General features: G+C 31.9%; 1 protein-coding gene across 2 annotated transcripts; it reads left to right on the plus strand.

Moving 5' to 3' along the window:
* Positions 10,532-19,633, plus strand: LOC110012405 (protein PHOSPHATE STARVATION RESPONSE 1-like). 2 transcript variants are annotated; one of them, XM_020695847.1, is made up of 5 exons: positions 10,532-10,786; positions 11,663-11,739; positions 12,457-12,557; positions 13,793-13,913; positions 19,282-19,633. In XM_020695847.1, exons 1-5 carry the CDS (start codon positions 10,636-10,638, stop codon positions 19,462-19,464), a joined length of 633 nt encoding a protein of 210 aa, XP_020551506.1. In that variant the 5' UTR covers positions 10,532-10,635; the 3' UTR covers positions 19,465-19,633. The 2 variants fall into 2 exon arrangements, with proteins under 2 accessions (XP_020551506.1, XP_020551507.1); XM_020695848.1 differs by having other exon boundaries at positions 19,288-19,633.

Below are 20,203 nucleotides of genomic sequence, written 5' to 3' on the forward strand. Positions count from 1 at the left end.
AAACATATAAAAGAAACTCCAAAACAATGTGATTAAAGAGAGAAGAAATCAAACAATCCAGATTTTACCGCAGTAGGTATGAGATGCGAGTGAGAATCTCTGATACGAAAACAACCGAAAAAACATCCCATAGCTGCAGCCACCACTCTCCGCACAAACCCTTCTGCTCCGGCCACTCCTTCGCCTTTCTTCTTCTCAGCGGAAAACCACGGCCATACCATTTAGTTACTATTCATGCACGCACACGCACATATTTGTACATAAATTCAAATTGAGATTGTTCTAGAGAGAGAATGCACAGACACAGCGGAATTTCAGTTGCATTATTATTTTAGAGAGAGAAAGAGAACTTGGGGCGTCAATGTGTGTTCATTGGCCTGGCTCCGATCCAATTGGTTTTTCAAATTCGAATTGAGAGGCAAGAAATTCAAATGAAAAAATATTGGAAATATATATTTACATCCCCTAAAGTTTCGGTTTTTACAGTAAGCCCCCGCTATCAGGAGGGTGACGTCCGTTGAATACCCCCTCGTTTCCGTGTATATCCTTTGCCGTGGACATACGCGTGCTCTACCTATGTGAAGAGGGGTATAATGGTCAGATTAAATAATTGGATAAATTGTATAAAACTCCTATATATTTCAAAATTTAGCTAATAACTTTTCTGTGTTAAAAAATAAGAAAAAAATTTTATGTACTTTTTAAAATATTGCATACTCTCCCCTTCCATTAGATAAGTTTAATAACGTTAATTTTTACTAAATTACCCGTTGTACTCTTCTTGTAACAATCATTGATCTTATAAAAAATGAATGATCCAAATCTTAAGTATATATATACACTATTACATACATATAATATACAATATACGTACACTATTACATAATATACATACAATAAATGTATTATAGCCACAACCTATGTGGGCGACAAAGCCGACACCGCCACAACCCGTATTGTTCTAGGCGACGACGCTCCCAAAGGGGGAGACCTCGCCTTCGTCCCCCTTTGGAAGGGGTGGCTGCCAAATTCGGGTGACATTATATCACTGGCCGCTCCTTGAGCTCGACAGACGACAGTGATTTGCAAAGGACGTGCGGGCGGCTAGGGAATGCCGGCAAATGCGCATACGACTTTTGAGCAGAGACTCTTACTGATTGGGGATTGCAGAACTGTTCATATGGGAACTTTCTTGATGTGTGGGAATGTCATCCGCCAAGTATGAAGTCATTCCGAGGACGTTTGGCCACAAAGATATAAGGGTGATGATCAGACGCCACCTTGCGCACGAGCAGGAGAGAAATGTGTGAAGCAGAGTGCTTTATCCTTTGAGATTTGCAATATTGTTCCAATGGCGAGATCCTTGAAGTGTTGGGAGCACCTCCAAGATGTTTCAGAGGTAGACGGTTCCGTTTGAGTAGGAAACGACGATGATGTTCAGAGTCTGCCATTGCAGTAGCGAGACTGTAGTTTCAGAGTATTGCGCGGGCAATTCCTCAGCCATGGATGATCGGATGGGGCTGAAACTCTAGAGTTATGATGTGGAAGTTGTAGGCTATGCTAAAATTCAAGTGGCACATGATTTGGATGTCGGTCGAGGGAGATGCGAAAAATGTGCGCTCCTCGGCCATTGCAAGTGTCTACTCATGGAATAAGAAAAAATATTTTTAAGCCTATTATAAGGGGGGCATGCAGTGGTGAACTCCAGCCAACTCTCCCCGTGCACGACGACAACAATATTAGAGAACGTCTGCACTAAATGAGCATCTCTTGGGGGCATGATGGAGGCCTTCAAGAGCCGGCTCTAGGCAGCTCAAAGGAGTGCTTAGAAACCTCAAAAGGCATGGGAACCTGAAGGGCAGCGTAGGGCCAAGATAGCCTACGTTGGGCGCAAATGCGGCCGAGAGGCTCCGTGTGACGCGCAAGGTTGCTCCGCAGACTGCAAGAAATTCGGGGCAACACCTCTCGTGCAAACGGGTGATCGAGGCAAGCATTCCAAGACCTCGTGATCCAACTCATGGCACGTGCTATCGAGTTCTAGCCGTCCATGGGGGTTCGTTGGCTAAGATAAGCGGTCGTGGGGCGACGCCGCACTGTGGGTATAGTATGCAGCCACACCAGAATGTAAGAAAGCATGCCGTGGGAGATCAAGACAGGATGTCGGCATATTGAATGGGCCTCGAACTTATGATGCGGTCCTACTCGAGCGAGGCATAGAAGACGGCCACGACGAAGGCGTGCCGAGGATGTTCCGAATGAGCATTGGGCATGAGATGGGCATTGCTGAAGCATGCAGAGCGCCATAATGCCAAGGCGGAGCGAAGATGCTCCTTGCCTTCAAGGAATGTGTCGGCAGGTTCTGAGATTGTAGGCAAGACGCATAGCGGCAAACTAGCTAGTTGGAGCCAGCCGCTAAGAGACGTTAAGGCGGGTGTGCCGAAAGCCTCGGCAAACATGGACATTTTGAATAGGCGAGCGCAAGGGCACGCGGTGCCGCACAGGGATGCGTTCAGATGTCGTGCTAGCAAGCTTCAGTATCAACGACATGCGACGGACAGTCAGTAAAACTCTGAGATGTACTAAGGCTGGTCGAAGGTTGATTGTAACCTGAGACCCCGCACGGGCGAAAAATATATTGCACTACGAGATAAAAGAATCTTCCCGTGACACACTGCCTGGGTTTGAGCGACGAGCCTAGACCTGGGTGATGGTGGTCGCCTAGAAAAGAAGGGCGACCTTCATTGCCCAAACGACATCGCCAACACATAGCATCAGGTGTGATTGCCTGCAGTCGTGGCCAAGAACAAGGACCGAATATTCAGCCTTGGTTCTGAGGCCCCCGTCTCTAGCCACACATTCACATCACCATCACCACTCCCACCGTCACCGCCAAACCCGGGTATGGAGGACAACATCGGTTGCCTCAAGCTCATGATGGCCATGATGAAGAGATGCGAGTCTCACTCCTCGATCGCAGCACCACCTCTGACAAATCCCCCGACCTCGAATCAGGACGATATGGACGTTGCTGACGAGGAGGGATTGGATTAGATTTTATATTTTTGTTCATTTTTGTAATTAAATAATTTTTCATAATAATACAATATTTTTTCTTAATTGTTCATGTTTCCTAATGTTTATTATATTCTATTATTTAATATTTATTCAATTAATAAAATTTATAAATACAATTAATTAAAAATTCATTAACATAATTTAATTATATATGAAAATTTATTAAAATGTATAAATTTATTCATTTAATCAAATCTATTAAATATATTAATAAATTATAAAAATATAAATAAATTATAAAATTAAAAAAATTAGGAATGATTGTAGAAATGGTATAGAAAATATTACAAAATTAAATACATAACCGTTCCTAAAATCGTTCTAAACACGTGTTCCTAAACTGGACGGAACGCTCAAAATACCATTTGTACAACCATTTCAAACAAGTGTTCCATAATGGTTTCGTCACCCCGCTGGCCATGTGTTGAGTCTCTCGTCCCTCCAGTATTCAACGAGTAAGTCTACTAGGTTCATACAAATAGAATATGTATGCTGACGTAATTACAAGCCAGGCTCCCACCGCTGCAAAATAATCTACTGCCCCTAGAAGAGCCATGGGTCGTCCTCAATAACTTCCTCCATACCGACAATGATCTTGAACTGGAAAAAGTAAAATTCGTTACTCGTGGTAGTGACCTCTTTTACTGTTGGCCAGATCGAATTACGAGTCCATTTAGATTAGGGGTGTTCATCAAATACTCATAACTGCGCCCAACTAATCGGCTCAACCCAAACCACACTGTAATTGGTGGGGTATTCATCAATTTTGCATTTACATAAACTTCATAGATCACGTTCGACTACGATATAATAATAATAATGATATCAACAACAACAAAAATAATATTATACTGGAACTTATATAAATTTTTTATAATACATAAGGTAATATTCAAGATAATAATAAAATTACGATACTTTTATTGGTATTGTATAATATATCTATTTTCTATATTATAAATGTACGAATGATTTGTCATGTTTTATGTTTTTTCTTTTTTTTTCTTTTTGTGATGCCAATATATCCTTTCATATAAAAATAGAATTATAAATTATGTGTCCAAATAAATAATTTTGCAATTAATTTTTATAATATAGTTGTTAATTACGTACATAATTGAATTGAAATAGAATTATAATAAAATAAATAATATTAAAGAGTTTTAGTCACAGCTGATAACTATTTAAATAAAAATATTTAAAAATTTTGATAATAACTAGAAAAAATATATAGGCTATATGAATAGAAGAAGATACGATGTAGAAACTTTAAAAAACATACTTTTTTATAAACTACAGCAATCTATGGGATAATGTCCAATTATTTTCATTATTTATGTAATGTGATCATCAAGGTAAAATAATATTTATTGAGAATGTATGAGGTTTACTGAAAAATTTTGACATTAAAAATTAAACTATAATTAAAAACACCAAGTCAAAATAAATTAAATAAAAATATTTATTTTATTTTAATGTACTTTTATATTTTGAAGTATATAATGCACATACAATATTATCATTATTACAATATGTTTTCATAATCATCTTATTTTATTTCAAATAATATTTATATAGTATTATGATTAGTTTAATTTATAATTTAATTCAAAATAAGGGCTTTTTTTTCACAATCTTATTAAAAAAAAGTGGTAAGTTTTTTATATTTATTTTTATATTTTTGTAATAAATATATAACCATGCATATAATTTTACATATTGTAATGATATATCATACTTTATATTTTTGCTAACTATCACTACAGAAAAAATGCATTTATTATGATAAATAATTATACCAAAAGCATAAGTTGTCATAAAATACTAATATAATTGTACAAATGATTGATTATATACTTGAAACCGCCTCCAACCCAATTAGACTGCAAAATCCAGTTTGATGATTGTCCGATTGGGCTTGAGCTAAGCTTTTCAAAAACTGCAAACGATGAGTTGTGCCGAAAAATTATCTAAAAATGGTCGAACTCACACTAAATAAACTCCTAATTTAGATGATGAAGAAAAGGTTTATTTGTTGATATTAATAAAAAATAAAAAAATAAAAATCAATAGCCTCAATTAATTTATTATTGACTTATTGCAAGTGAAACAAATCTTTTGTAACTAAACTATTCTTATAACGGTGAATAATCACCTCACCACATGCATTAAATGCAAAAAGATGTACAAATATAATTTGATAATAAAAAGATTTATTTGACCTACAATAAATTCATAAGAAGTCAATCGGGGTAAATATGAATTTTATTCTTTTTTCTTATTAGTATCATTAAATTCGATGAATTTTGACTCACAAATGGGTTTATTTGTTAAAAATAAGCGAACCTCGAGTGTAATAAATATAATTTATAGGGAGAAAATGTATAATTACATCAAACCTCGGGAGATGAGAGTGTATAGTAATTTCAACCACGGCTATAGCGGTCATGTTATGAAAAGAATTAACATCGTTAGTTAGATTTAACAAAGAAGAACAATTGAGCTACGTTCAACGAACCTTTTAAAATACACGGAATATTTTAGCTTAACACATTGGGCGTGTGAAATAGCTTTTTTTAGGGCCGTAAAGAGTATTGAGAAAAGTAGAGTTGCAGCATAATTAGGGCCAAACACAATTATTACCATATATGACTAAATCGATCATAGTATGGGTACAAGCTATTGAATATTCTTACTAGAGAATATTAACTATAATTCTTACACGTTTTGTAATAATTCTTAATTACACCATCCAAACAGCCCTTTATTAGCATTAAAGAACACACTCATTCTCAAATAAACTTTGCATCTAAACACAATATGATTCATACTATATATATCAACACTTACAAAAACTTTTACAATGTCTATTATAAAATTAATATTTTTAGTCCCGTAACTTATAAAAATTAATATTTTTGGTCCTTATCCACTTTTTTTTTTTCAATTTATAATTTAATGGTGTAGTGCACGTGTCTAGCATGTGATTGTTAAATATTTGTGGTTGAAGAGGAAAGTGGTTTATTTTCCAGCTTGAAACCATTTTTAAGGAAAAACATAACTAACATTTGAGGGGAAAAAATAAATTTTGAAGGAAATTAAGACAAAAAAACATAGCGATTTCTATCTTTTCTCACAAAAACTGAATCATATCCTTTCTATATTTTTATAAGTTGAAACCCAGTAGAAGCAACACAAAGAATCATGCTTTCCATAAATGAATCAAGTAAGCCAAATGAAACACTCATATGTTGCTATTGAAAAAAGGGTCAATTTTCCTCCAACCAAAAATACTTAAAGACACCGTGTTGGGCACATGACCTACATCGTTAAATTGTAGATGGAGAAGTGCATGATGACCAAAAGTGTTAATTTTTGTAAGTTATGAAACTAAAAGTGCTGTATAATCCCTTAATGAATGAGATCGAAAGTGACAAATCTAACTTACGAGACTAAAAATGCTATTTTCCCTAATAGATATAACAAATTGGGAAAAGTATTATTTTAGTCCGCTATGTATGCCTAATTTTAATTTTACTCCGATAACTATGTCCATTTTTGTTTAGGTCCAATAACTTACGAAATTGCTTACTTTTAGTCCTCCGGCAGATTTTCAGACAATTTTACCCCTATGAGTACATATAGACTAAAACTGTCTTTCAAAAGTTGCATAGGGGTAAAAAATTGTCCGAAAATCTGCGAGAGGACTAAAAGTAAGCAATTTCGTATGTTCCTGGATCTAAACAAAAATGGATATAGTTATCGGATTAAAATAATACTTTTCCCTAACAAATTCAAGGACAGTTTCAACCTTATTTGTTTCGTAATAGAGAATGAAATGGTCAATTATAGCAGACAACTCTTCTTTTTTTTTTTTTTTTGGCTCATCTTATTAATTTACACAAATTATTTTAAAATTTATTAAAAACACACCTAATTCCTATTACGTGCATAAAATCGACACGCAAAAAGGAATAAATTCAAGGGTCAAAACTTGTGACAAGTACCAAATTGAGGAGTGAAAAGGGCCACGTTAACTCATATGTAGTCCACCTACGGACATGACAAAAACAAAAATAGAATGAATTCAAACTGCATATTTATATACGGGAAAAATGCAAGTAACCTCTTGTGATATTATAAATAAGTAAATTATCCTTTTATAAAAAAAATAAATAGTGATTTACCTCCTTATACTTTTTAAAATACAACAATTTACCCCTTATGATTTTTAAAAGGGAAAAATATTATTTTAGTCTGCTAAGTATGCCTAATTTTAATTTTAATCCGATAACTATGTCTATTTTTGTTTAGATCAAATAACTTACGAAATTGCTTACTTTTAGTTCTCTGGCAGATTTCGGACAATTTTACCCCTATGAGTGCATATGGACTAAAACTGCCTTTCAAAAGTTGCATAGGGATAAAATTGTCCGAAAATCTACCAGAAGACTAAAAGTAAGTAATTTCGTAAGTTACTGGACCTAAACAAAAAGTGAACATAGTTATCGGACTAAAATTAAAATTATACATACTTAACGGACTAAAATAATACTTTTCCCCTTTTTAAAAACAAGAGGGTAAATTGCTATGTTTTTTTTTTTATAAGGGAGTAATGTGGCGTTTTTTAATATCACATAAAGTAAATTATTATTCATCCTTTTATATATATATATAGAGAGAGGGGGGGGAGAGAAGTTCTTCTTATTGCGTCCAAAATTAGGCACCGGCTTTTATAGACATGACAACTGCACCCATGAAAAGAAACAAAAATTCCTATTTATATTATTGTTATTATAATTCAATAAATACACAACTTTATTTGCCCATGTACTCCACGTTTTGCTATTCATGTCTTATCATCTTGATGGACTTTGTTCTTTTTAATTATATTTAAATATATATTTTTTAAATTATGAAATATGAATTTTCCACCACTTCAATCAGATTTCGTTGATAATAATTTATTGGGATAATTACGCACAAACTTTCTATTATTTAAAAGATTTGTATTTATTAGTGATATTAAAAAAAAAAAAAAACAGATAGAAATTTATATTTATCTCCGATTACTTGTTATTGATTTATTATAGGTTAGGTAAATTCTTTTATGATCAAATTATCTTAAATATAATCTTCACACGTTAATGCATGCATGTAACGAGATATGTCGTCATCATTATAAAGGTAGTTTAGTTAAAAAAAAAATGAACTATTTAACCTGCATTAAGTCGATAATTAATAAATTAACCGAGAGTAAATATCAATTCTTGTTTAATTTTCTTGTTAATATCAAGAAATTATGTGAATTTTGACAACGAATGGACCTATTTATTAGATAGAAGTCATACCTCATAGGTCCGAAATATAATTTTTAAAATTACAAAAAATTTACGTACAATTACATTAAACATAAAAGTGTGGAATTGTAATTATCTCTGATTTATTATAATTCAACACACAATTAATTTTATTACAGTATGTATGATATATATATATATATATCAAAGATTTTATAAGTTCAATTTAAACTTAATTATATTATAACATGTTTCCAAAAATTTTGTTTCATAATATTCTAATATATATAGAATAAATAAATCACTAGATATTGCATTCAAAAAAAAAAAACCAAAAGATATTTGTGCCTCATATATTTACACATGCCTATCTCTCTCTCTCTCTCTCTCATATATATATTATATATATATGATCTGGCTCGATTTCGTGCGATCCTGATCAACGACCACGATCTAATCCACGTCACTTCTCCAGATCTGATATAGGGCCTGAGGATGAAACAGTAAGGTTAAGCTAGTCAGGTTCGTCCCCAACGACGACCCTTCGATGCATAAGTTAGTTGGCGATCGAAGGAAAATAATGCGATTTTAGTTTGCGATTAGGATAATAGATGTGAAATTATCTCCTCTCACTATTGCTTGGGGTATTTATCGGGCTTAAGTGGGTCCCATCGCCCGGCATGTGTCGTTTCCTGGATTACCCATACATTGACTAAGCATTGTTCTGGGCTTCCACGTGTCCGGATCGATATACGGGTTGGATCCGAACAACTTGACACAACTGCCATAACCATGACCTGACGCGACCAGCGACCAGCGACCTCCTCTGCTATCTCTGATGAAATGTCCATCTTGCCCTCAATAAAAGATTTTCGAGTCTTGTCTTTAATGAAAAAGTTTCCAACTGTATTTTGGCAATAAAATTCCCATCAATATATATATACACACACATGTCTGTCTATGTGTAAATTTTTTTATCATATCTAATCATTAGCTCCTCACAATTCATGATGAAAATAGAAAAGAAAATTAAATGTTTTTGTGGGTGTGTGCGTGAGAGAGAGGGGGGTGGAATCATATATTCTGATAGAAAACTTTGCCACTCAACCTTGACACAAAATTTTTAACTTTTTTAAAATCGTTTCACCATTTTTTAAAGAGTTTATATAATATCATAACATAATATATTTTGCATCATATAATTTTTTCTTTAAAAAAATTAATTTCAAATTGAAATTTTTCTCTTTATATAATTGACGTTTCCCCCTACCAAAAAAATAAATAAAAAAAAAACACTGATAATGTATAAAATCGAATACTCTTACCTCTTATAACTCTGATATTTTATTTATTTAAATATTTTAAAAGCTTATTTTTTAAAATAAAATTCGACATGTATATTTCAAATATAAGCTAAATTAAACCCTCTAAATTCACACGAGTCCCATCATCAATATCGGCATAAATTGTGAGTTTGATTTAAGCGTCGTCATCTTTCATATATAAATCTCATTAGGGTGAATAACAATTTATTCCCCTGTAATATTGAAAATGAGCATATTACTTCCCCTATGAAAAAAAATATAACAATTTGTCCCCCTATACTTTTTAAAATAAAGCAATTTACCTCCTTATACAGGGAGGGAGGTAAATTGCTTCATTTTGAAAATCATAAAGGGATAAATTGTTGTATTTTTAAAAATACAATGAGATAAATCGCTATTTGTTTCTTCATAAAGGGATAAATTATTGTATTTTTAAAAATACAATGAGGTAAATCGCTACTTATTTCTTTATAAGGGAATAATTTGCTGCGATATTACAAGGGAGTTGCTTGCATTATTTCCAATTTCATTAGCACGTAACTTAATTAAATTATTGACTAATATACTATTTTATTCCACTATACAAAACATTATTGAGAGCATTTCATTCATCACATTCTTGTGTGTGTAATTTTCAAGATTCCCATAAAGTCAAGATGAAAAAAGGACGTACTAAGCATACAATATATGGATTGATGGATGTTCCAAAAAGTCTATAGACATTAACAAAAAGTCCATAATCTCCGACCATACATTCACTGCTACCTACATCTATACATACATATATATATATATATATATATATATATACTTTCTTCCATTCTTCCTTCCTTAGCCGCAGCATTTATATTATACTCATTCATTCAAACGACAATTGTAGTATAAAAAGCACACACACATACGTATAGGGTTTAGTTTCATAGACCATCTTGTCTATGTTTATTTGTCGAGTAGAAATGGAGAATTCTCAGAGAAGTAGTATTAGGGTTAGGAAGTACAGGAAATCGTCGAGCCCGCGTCTACGATGGACGCCCGACCTTCATCATCTCTTCGTTGAAGCTGTTCACAAGCTCGGAGGGAAACACAGTAAGTTTAATTATACATATATATGTGTGTGTATATATATATAGTTCAAGAAAAAAGTACTTTAGGGTTTCTCTCTCATCTTTCTCTCTCTGTAGAATCTGTGAGATAAGTGATAATTTTGATTGTTTTTGTGGTGGAGATGAGGAAAGAAGGGGTTATTAGAAAAGGGTTTTCTGTAATTTGATTTGAGGAAGAAGAAAATATTATAGGATTAAAGGCATTCCCTAACTTCAGGCCATTCTCGTTTTAGTCCCCTAACTTTAGGTCATGTCTTCACCACATTATTTTTTTTCTACCAATCACAATGCAAGTCCCAATTTAAAAAGTCACATGTCTGGCATGTGACTTTTTCCGGCGAGTGACTCAACTTTCCGATCAAATTTGTACTAAAATTGAAATTTTTTCAGTTTTACAGGATCAAAATGAAACCCTAGTAACTTAGGGAACTAAAACGAGAATGACTTGAAGTTAGGAGACGAAAATTGCCTTTAAGCCAAATATTATATGTTAATGCAGTACAAGAAAATAATTCAATAGCAACGAAAAGAATCAAAATGAGATAATTAGCAAGTAAAATTTATATTACTAATTTACTTTATTTAATTAATACACGGAGTTTACTCGTTAACACATTTAGTAACGAGAATTAACTTGTATAGAAATTAGCAACACAACGAAAATTTTACTTGCTAATTAGCTCGACGATTTTAACATTATATTTTTTCGTACCTACTAAATTATTTTCTTGTAACGATGTATTTAATGTTATGGTGGAAATTTTGATTATAATTTGTGGGTATTTGGTATTTTATGACTTTAAATTATGTATATATATATATAATTAATGCATTGTTGTTTTATTATTTATTTTGACAGAAGCAACTCCCAAGAAAATTATGCAAATGATGGATGTTAGGGGGCTCAAGATTTCTCATATCAAGAGCCATCTCCAGGTGATATTAAATATTTAATTTGTTTTCAAAATTAATTATTCTTTCTTTTTTCTCATTTTTTGCATTAATAATTAAAATTAAATAAGTACTCACCATGTGAATGTATATATATATCATTTAGAGAAAAAAAAATATTTTGTAATTAACATAGTACTAATTATATATATGCACATTTAGAGCAAACTTTAATTAATTTCATGAAATTAAATAATTATACATGATTATGGACTATGAAGTATTTTAGGAAAAAATTGCATTTTTCATCCGATAATTATTGAAAGTGTTTTACTTTTTATCCACTATAATTTTAATTTTATAATTAAGAATAATAATGATTTTTTTTTTAAAAGTAACATATTTGTATAGCTAGGTACGTAGCTAGGTTAGCCTTTCGTTTGGTTGGAAGTTTACCTAACTAATCATTTATTAAAACAAAAGGTTTATCACGAATTTCATATTAGAAAATCATTTTTTTTTTTCATGAAACATTTCAGTAAGAAGTTAATTTTCAACATGTGTAGTTCATTGCTAAAATTAATATATTTGCTATTATTTTAGTTATTTATTTAAAAATTTGGTACATTATGAACATTACTAATTTATCGATCTAGAAATATTTTCGATTTCTTTGTGTTTCACACACACACATACATATATATATATATATATATACATAAAAATTGAAATAATAATCGATAATCTTGCTATTTTGAACAGATGTATAGAAACATGAACGCGTCTGTCGATTCAGACGAGCTTTTAGCTATCAGAATGTACCAAGAAAAGAGATCAGATTGCGTCGCTTTGCTCCCTCTACGGTAAGTTATTATATATGTATGGGTTAAATACATTTTGTATCCTCGAACTGTGTATGAACTGCATTTACCTCTCTAAATCAAATATTAATTTTTTAAGATGCCTTCTTATTTACACCTCCTAAAATATGTCTATTAAATATTTTTTTCTAAACCGGAATTTGAATTATTATAAAAGTTTTATTTAAAATAAAATACTTCCCAAAATTATTAATTTTTTATAATGAGTATAAATTTGTATAAACTTTGTAAATCTATTATTTTTATATTTTTTACCTAATTGTTTTAAGATTTACATGATTTTTGCTTGTGTTATTATATATACTGATCTTTTTTTAGAAATAAATTATTAATATAATTTTAAAATATTACATTAGACATATATATATATATACAAGTAAAAGTATGTAAATCTATAACATAATATATCTATAATATTCTATAATTTTTTGAGTAAAGATATATTATATTTTAATTATATACGTACATGTAATTGAATAATTTTTTTTATTTATATAACATATATAGTCCACTTTTATATTATATGTATTATGTATTGATACATATTTACATGTATTTTTTAACATAATAATTTACTTGATGAAATATATTTGTATATATTGAGCTTGTAAATATATTTTTAATAAAACATTCTTTACGCCGTCAAACGAAGAATACATGTGAAAGTGATAAGAATGACATTTTTGTCCTGTCAACGTCAAATTATTTTGTCAAGGACTTTTTGTTACCTTTCATACTTTAGTATGGTACAAAATGCATTTATAACCCTATATGCATTGATATATTTTAATTAGAAAAAATTCAATTTTAGTCATATAACTTAGAGATTGCGATATCTTTTAGTCCTATAATTTTAAAATTTTGGTAATACTAGTCATTTTTCAAATCATTTCAAAACTCCAAGTCCGCTCTTTTCAAGCTAGATCGCAGATGGGTTTTGCAGTCCGCCAGCCCCAATTACAACAGATGGAATTTTTTTTTATTTCAAATCGTATTGCATCATTGTTCATCAAATATATACACGATATATGTATAAAATTATTTTCTAAATAAAATAAATGACATAATTTTTATACACATAGCGTATATATATTACAAAAATAAAATGCAGCATGCATAATTTGAAATAGAAAATTCAGTCTGCATTTACCATTTTTTTATCATTTTTTTATTGCAATGCAATTTATAATTATGCAATTAGTGCATGCATTGTGCAGACAAGGATTAAGAGAGCCCCCCATTCATAGGAAACAAGCAAAAGGCAAAAGTACTTGCCAAGGAAGAAGGAAAATTGCCCAAAACCCTCGAAATCTATTTTCCCATCAATACCATATTCAGGTGATCAGTCCCACTCTCTCTCTCTCTCTCTCACACACACACACACACACAAATAATAATAATAATAATAATAATAATAATAATACATGTTTGTATATATATAATAGCTTATTTAATTTAATATATATTATTAGAGGCAAAGATAATAAAAGACTGGATCCAGGTGATCAGTATTGATCCTTGGTCATTTTGTCTATATATTACTACAAAAAGATGGATTATAATCTACATTATAAATAATCACGGTGTAAAATCATAATAAATTAATATTTTATACTACCGCCAAACAAAATCAGTGCAAATACTTAGGTATTGATCATGTTTAATCGAACATTTTTTGTGTTTTTAGTTTTGAACAAAATATTTTTTGTGATTTTGGGTTCTGGTCAATGTTTTGGTCTAGTTTACGGAAACAATGTTTAATAATTGTTGTCCAATCACGATTAATTAATATTTATTGGTTATAATTTTTTATTTTTAATTATAATAATTAGTTATAACAAAATTTGTTTGAATTTAAAAAACTCATGAAATAAAAGTTGAATGCAATTTTAAAACAATAAAATAATATTCTAAAGATAAAATATGATTTCCATACTTTTTTTTTTTACCAATTCCTATCTTAGTCTATGTTGTTTTTGTAATTAATTAATAACGATTCATTATTTAAATAAAATCAAGATTATTATATATATTTCAATGATATTCAATTTGTATATATATATTAAAAATTCAAATAGCTTTTGATCCGGGTCAAATAAGGAGTGGTGATCCACGATCCAGTATGAGCTATCTCCTAGGACGAAGTGATCCGCGATCCAGTATGATTATCCCCAATATTTTGGTGGTCTTGAGAAGAGAAAAGCACATTAGGCTAGTCGATATGGACCCCGACAGAGACCCTCCGATGCCTAAGTCAGCTCAAATTCGAGATGATAAATGGTGATATCAAATAGTAAATGAGGTAGAGGTAATGAATATATCTTACCATAAATGCCATAGAATGAGAGTATTTATAGGGCTAAATGTGCCCACCTTCTGGTTCACGTGGTGTCATATCAAATCATAAGTTGTCAAATAATCCATGGTCTAGATCTCGAGCCATCAGAGCGGATTCGATCTAGCGACCCAACCTGATATAGAAAGACGCGGACCCTGGGGTTCTAGTGATATTTTAGTCTTGTTGAGGGTTATTTATATTTTTTTTCCAAGTGGGTATGATATACTCTATCATAAGTCCCCCATTTCTTTAAGTGTATCTGAAAGAGCACTTGAAGAAGCAGAAAAACACTTGAAGTAGAATATGACCTCTCGATCTCTAGGGTGTTTAGGACCTCGACCTCTTGGGTTCTTAGAAATCTTTCAAACTTTACATTGATAACCTCGACCTCTTGGGGCGAATAGTTGTACAATCTTTTAAGATAGAAAATCTTTCCCAGATTTAAAGTGATCATTTTCAAATAAAAAATCTTTTTTGAATTAAGGTGATCTTTCTCAAATCAAAGTGATCTTTTTTAGATAAATTTTTTTTAGATTAAGGTGATCTTTTTCAAATAAAAAATCTTTTTAAGATTAAGGTGATCTTTTTTAGATCAATATCTTTTTTCATATTAAGGTGATCTTTTCAAGATTAATTTTTTTTTCCAGATTAAGGTGATCTTTTTCACGTCAATCTTTTTTAGATTACGGTGATATTTTTCAGATTAATTTTTGTTTTCAAATTAAGGTGATCTTTCTCATATCAAGGTGATCTTTTTCAGATCTAAAATCTTTTTAGATTAAGGTAATTTTTTTCAGATTATGGTGATCTTTTTTCAGATTAAGGTGATCTTTATCAAATCAAAGCTTTTTCATATTAAGGTGATCTTTCTTAGATCAAGGTTATCTTTTTCAAATCAAATTTTTTTTTTTCAAATAAGGTGATCTTCGTGGAAGGTGTGTGACCTCCATGAAAATCTTTTTTAGATTTTTCAACTAGTCTTTTTCAGACAATAATGCGATCTCGACCTCAGTGTGGACCTCCATGAAGAATCGTTTTCAGATAAAAGTGCAGCCCACGGGAGGTGCGCAACCTCCATGAAAATCTTTTTCAAATTCTTCAACTAGTCTTTTTGAGACAATAATGTGATTTCAACCTCGGTGTGCGACCTTCATCAAGATAATCTTTTTCAAATACTAGCTAGCACGACCTCGTAGAAGTTACGTGACCCCATTGGAGCTCAACTCAATCTTTTTCAATAATGCGATCTCAACCTCGTTGCATGACCTCCATGAAGATAATTTTTTTCAGATAATAGCACAACCCCTAGGAGGTGCGCAACCTCCATGAAAATCTTTTTCAGATACTTAAACTAGTCTTTTTCAGACAATAATACGATCTCGACCTTCTTGTGCGCCCTCCATGAAGATAATCTTTTTTGGATACTAGTGCGACCTCGTGGGAGGTACGTGACCCCATTGGAGCTTAAGTCAAATCTTTTTCAGATAATCACGAGACCTCCATGAAGATAATTTTTTCAGATTTTTCAACTAGTCTTTTTCAGACAATAATGCGATCTCGACCTCCATGTGCAACCTCCATGAAGATAATCTTTTTTAGATAAAAGCACGACCTCAAGGGACGCGGTTAGTTTTCATCACCTCTTGGTGCAATCATCATTTTTTTATGGCCTCCAATATGTCGCTTCTTCTACTTTCCATCTAGTTATATTTACAATGACCTCAAGTTCTATTCCTTGAAAATTATTTAGGTTCTAACGGCGAACCTCTATTTCTCCAATAATTTTATTTTTAAGATCGAGATTGAGTTTGAGGTCGAGGTCCTTCTCTACCTGATCCATGTGGTTGTCCTTTTTCATTTTTTTCCCTCTCCTTTTTTGTTTTTCCTTTACTTTTTTTTGATTCATTTTTGGGGTTGTTTACGACTTGAAAATCTTCTATTCTAACTTGAAAATTTTCATTTCAAGTGATAATCTAAAATACATTGGGAGAAGATAGAGCTTAGTTGTTTCTACGTATCACGAGATCCCATGACTCCTCAAGTGTCCAAAACTTCATGTTTAAAGCTAATCTCATGGCCTTGCTAAATATTTGTAGCGAAATTTACCGCTCTACAAGAGTCACCTACAATGAGTTGTCATGCTATCATGCTTATGACCCATTTTTCAGGTGCCTTATCGAGATCTATCCTATGCAAATATCTCTATACTACGTGATCTACTCTTCGATCTCCTCGATTGTTCTTCTTACTTCTCGCCTTTATTTTTCTTAACACTATTTTTTAAATATCCTCGTCTAATTAACATTTCACTCTTATCTTGTAAGCACCAAAAAACTTGTGTATTATGTCCTCTATTTTTATGAAAATGACAATACTACCTTAAAAAAAGTGACAGTACTTACTTAATTTTTCTATGGCTGGAGTGCCCATCATCATTTCTAGCCACGTTAAGACATTAGTGTTCTCTACCATCATCAATGCTCTTACCCATGTTGTGGTCAATGGGGTGTTCCCTTGTATTTTACATAAGGATTCTTGTGATGGCCTTTTTCATACCTCAACATTCTATGTTCGTCTTCGCGATCTCGCTATAAATTCTTGGCCTTTTTCAGGATTCGGCCACTTAGCATCTTTCATCATATTCACCTCATCCTTGTTATACAGTTATTATGTTGATCTAAAGGTCATGCACCTCTATCATCTTTTTCAGATGTCAACTCTTTATGTTCCTCTGTGATCACGATCTCTAAATACTTAACCTTTTTCACTGGATCCAAACTCTAAAAGTTCTATCTTTTGGTCTTTCTCAGGCACTTCCTTGTTTGTCATTTCTTTTGGGTCCCTAGCGACTTCTTTTCCTTTGATGTCTCTTCTCATATTCTCTTGTTATTGAAGTAGTGGTTCTCTTTTCATATTCCATTAATCATTTCTACTTGCCTCTTCGATCGATTGTTGAAGCTCATGTCTCGACAGTTAAACTATCTGGTTACCTTTTAAGGGGTCTTCTCACCACCTCCAAATGTATGGTCCACTAGATGTCCCTTCATCTTAGAACGTGAGTGCTCTTCTCAGATTACCATAGATGGCGCCAATGATTTGGGTCAAATCTTCAATCTCCCAACGGCTGGTGATCCACGATCCAGTATGATGCAATCTCCCTGGGGAAGACAATCTATGATCGAGTGTAATGCAATCTCCCAGGGCGAGGTGATCCACAATCCAGTATGATTATCCCAAATATTTTGGTGGTCCCTAAGAAGAGAAAAACACGTTAATCTAGCCGAGATGATCCTTGACAAAAACACTCCAATACCTAAGTTTGCTCAAGTTCGAGATGGTAAATGGTGATCTCAAGTAGTAAATGAAGTAGCGAGTAATGAGTATGTATTACCATAAATGTCATGGAATGAGGGTATTTATAGAGCAAAATGTGCCCCCTTTCTGGTCTACGTAGTCTCATCTCAAATCATGAGTTGTTAGATGATATATGGTCCAGATATCGAATCATCAGAGTAGGTTCGATCGAACAACCCAATTTGAGATAGAAAGACGCAGATCTTGGGGCTCCAATGATTTTTTAGTTATATTGGAGGATTATTTTTGTCTTTTTTCAAGTGGGTATAATATACCTCTATCAGCTTTTAATTTATTTTATCGATCATAAGTTCATAAACTATTTTTAATAAATTAATTTAGTTAGGTGTAGTGGTGATATCATTATAGAGAAACATGTATAATTGTTTCAGTCTTTATAATATATGTGTAAGACTCAATGGGTAAAGTTCATACCGGACCCAATTATTTTTGGTATAAACTATGCGAGATCCAATGGGTATTCTATGGGTAAGATTTGAGTAAAATATATAAATAACAAATACGAATATTTATCGGATCCGAGTCGAGTAGGGTAATACTCGCCCTTCAACATGCCTAATTCCACATATAGTTGCCACATTGAAAAAAAAAAACACTAACAAAAAATTAAGTGATGATTTAATAAATATACTTATTAAGTGATAATAATTTTTATTTTATGACAATAATAAGTTTCATATTTCTAATAGTGAAAATTATTTGGCATAAATTATCACTAACGATCTAGTGACAACATCTCACCAATTCACTGATTGTCTATAGTGACAATTTTATTTAAAATTTTTGTGACTAATGATTATATCTTTTTTTGGGTAAATGTAATTTTCATTAATAAGTAAAAGAGATAGTACAACAATGCTCCTAATCAGTGTATTTCAATCGTTAATATAAATTTATTTTTTTGCAAGCTCATATATATGTATATATATATATTTTAAATTCAGCATACTCATCGAATGTACCCAACTGCTGGTTGAGTAAATATATTTGAAGGTGCAGGGCAAAAAAGGAAGCACAGGAAATGCAGACACAAAGAGAGATCAAATTCCAAGGGCAAATGTTGAGTTAGCAGAAGGGAGTGTCCTAAACTTTTGGGGTATACCCAACCATCAACCATCTCAATCTACCAACAATGCCCCTCTCATCAATTTAGACCTAACTATTTCATCTAATTAATTAATTTGATTATTATTAATTTCATGTGTCCTGATTTTAGAATTTATAAATACTCAATTCATTTATTTTTTGGTGTTTTAATTAATATTCACGTCCGACTAATGTCTCCATAGGACTGTAAATGATTTGAGTCGAGTTGAACACATTATTGTGCAAGCTTTTATCGAACTCCAAGACTTGCTTTTAAATTTTATCTGGTTATTGATTTAATCGTGTTTTAATTGGATCAAACACGAGTCGAACTCGAATACATTGATACACATTGAACTCGTGCCAAACTCGAAAATTTATCAAACAAAAATTTCGTCCAAGTTTGGCTCGATAAGTTTAACAAATCGAGTTCAACGATCTTTTATCGATCAATTTCGATCGAATCTTGAACTAACGGACTACATGAGAATTGAGACGGTGCATTGGCCCAGTAAATTTGAAAGCCTGATACTGTACAGACCCAAGTACATCCTCTGCAACGAGACAGGCTTTTCAGAACGTAATTTAAAATCTATCAATAAGTTTTTAGAATATAATTAAAATAAGTTCAAAATTTTAAAGTCATTTTTCAATATATAATTATTTTAATAAATTCAAACATTAATTATTAGAAATTTAGATTTTTTTACCTTTAAATTTATTGATCCAAATTTCGTAATTTCATTGTAAAAACTAATATGACACTACTCCAATAATTTCAGTTGCGCAAAATTATAAAATTACTCCTACAATTTATAATTATTTCAAA

Source organism: Sesamum indicum, linkage group LG8 (genome assembly GCF_000512975.1).
Source record: "Sesamum indicum cultivar Zhongzhi No. 13 linkage group LG8, S_indicum_v1.0, whole genome shotgun sequence".
Taxonomy (NCBI): domain Eukaryota; kingdom Viridiplantae; phylum Streptophyta; class Magnoliopsida; order Lamiales; family Pedaliaceae; genus Sesamum; species Sesamum indicum.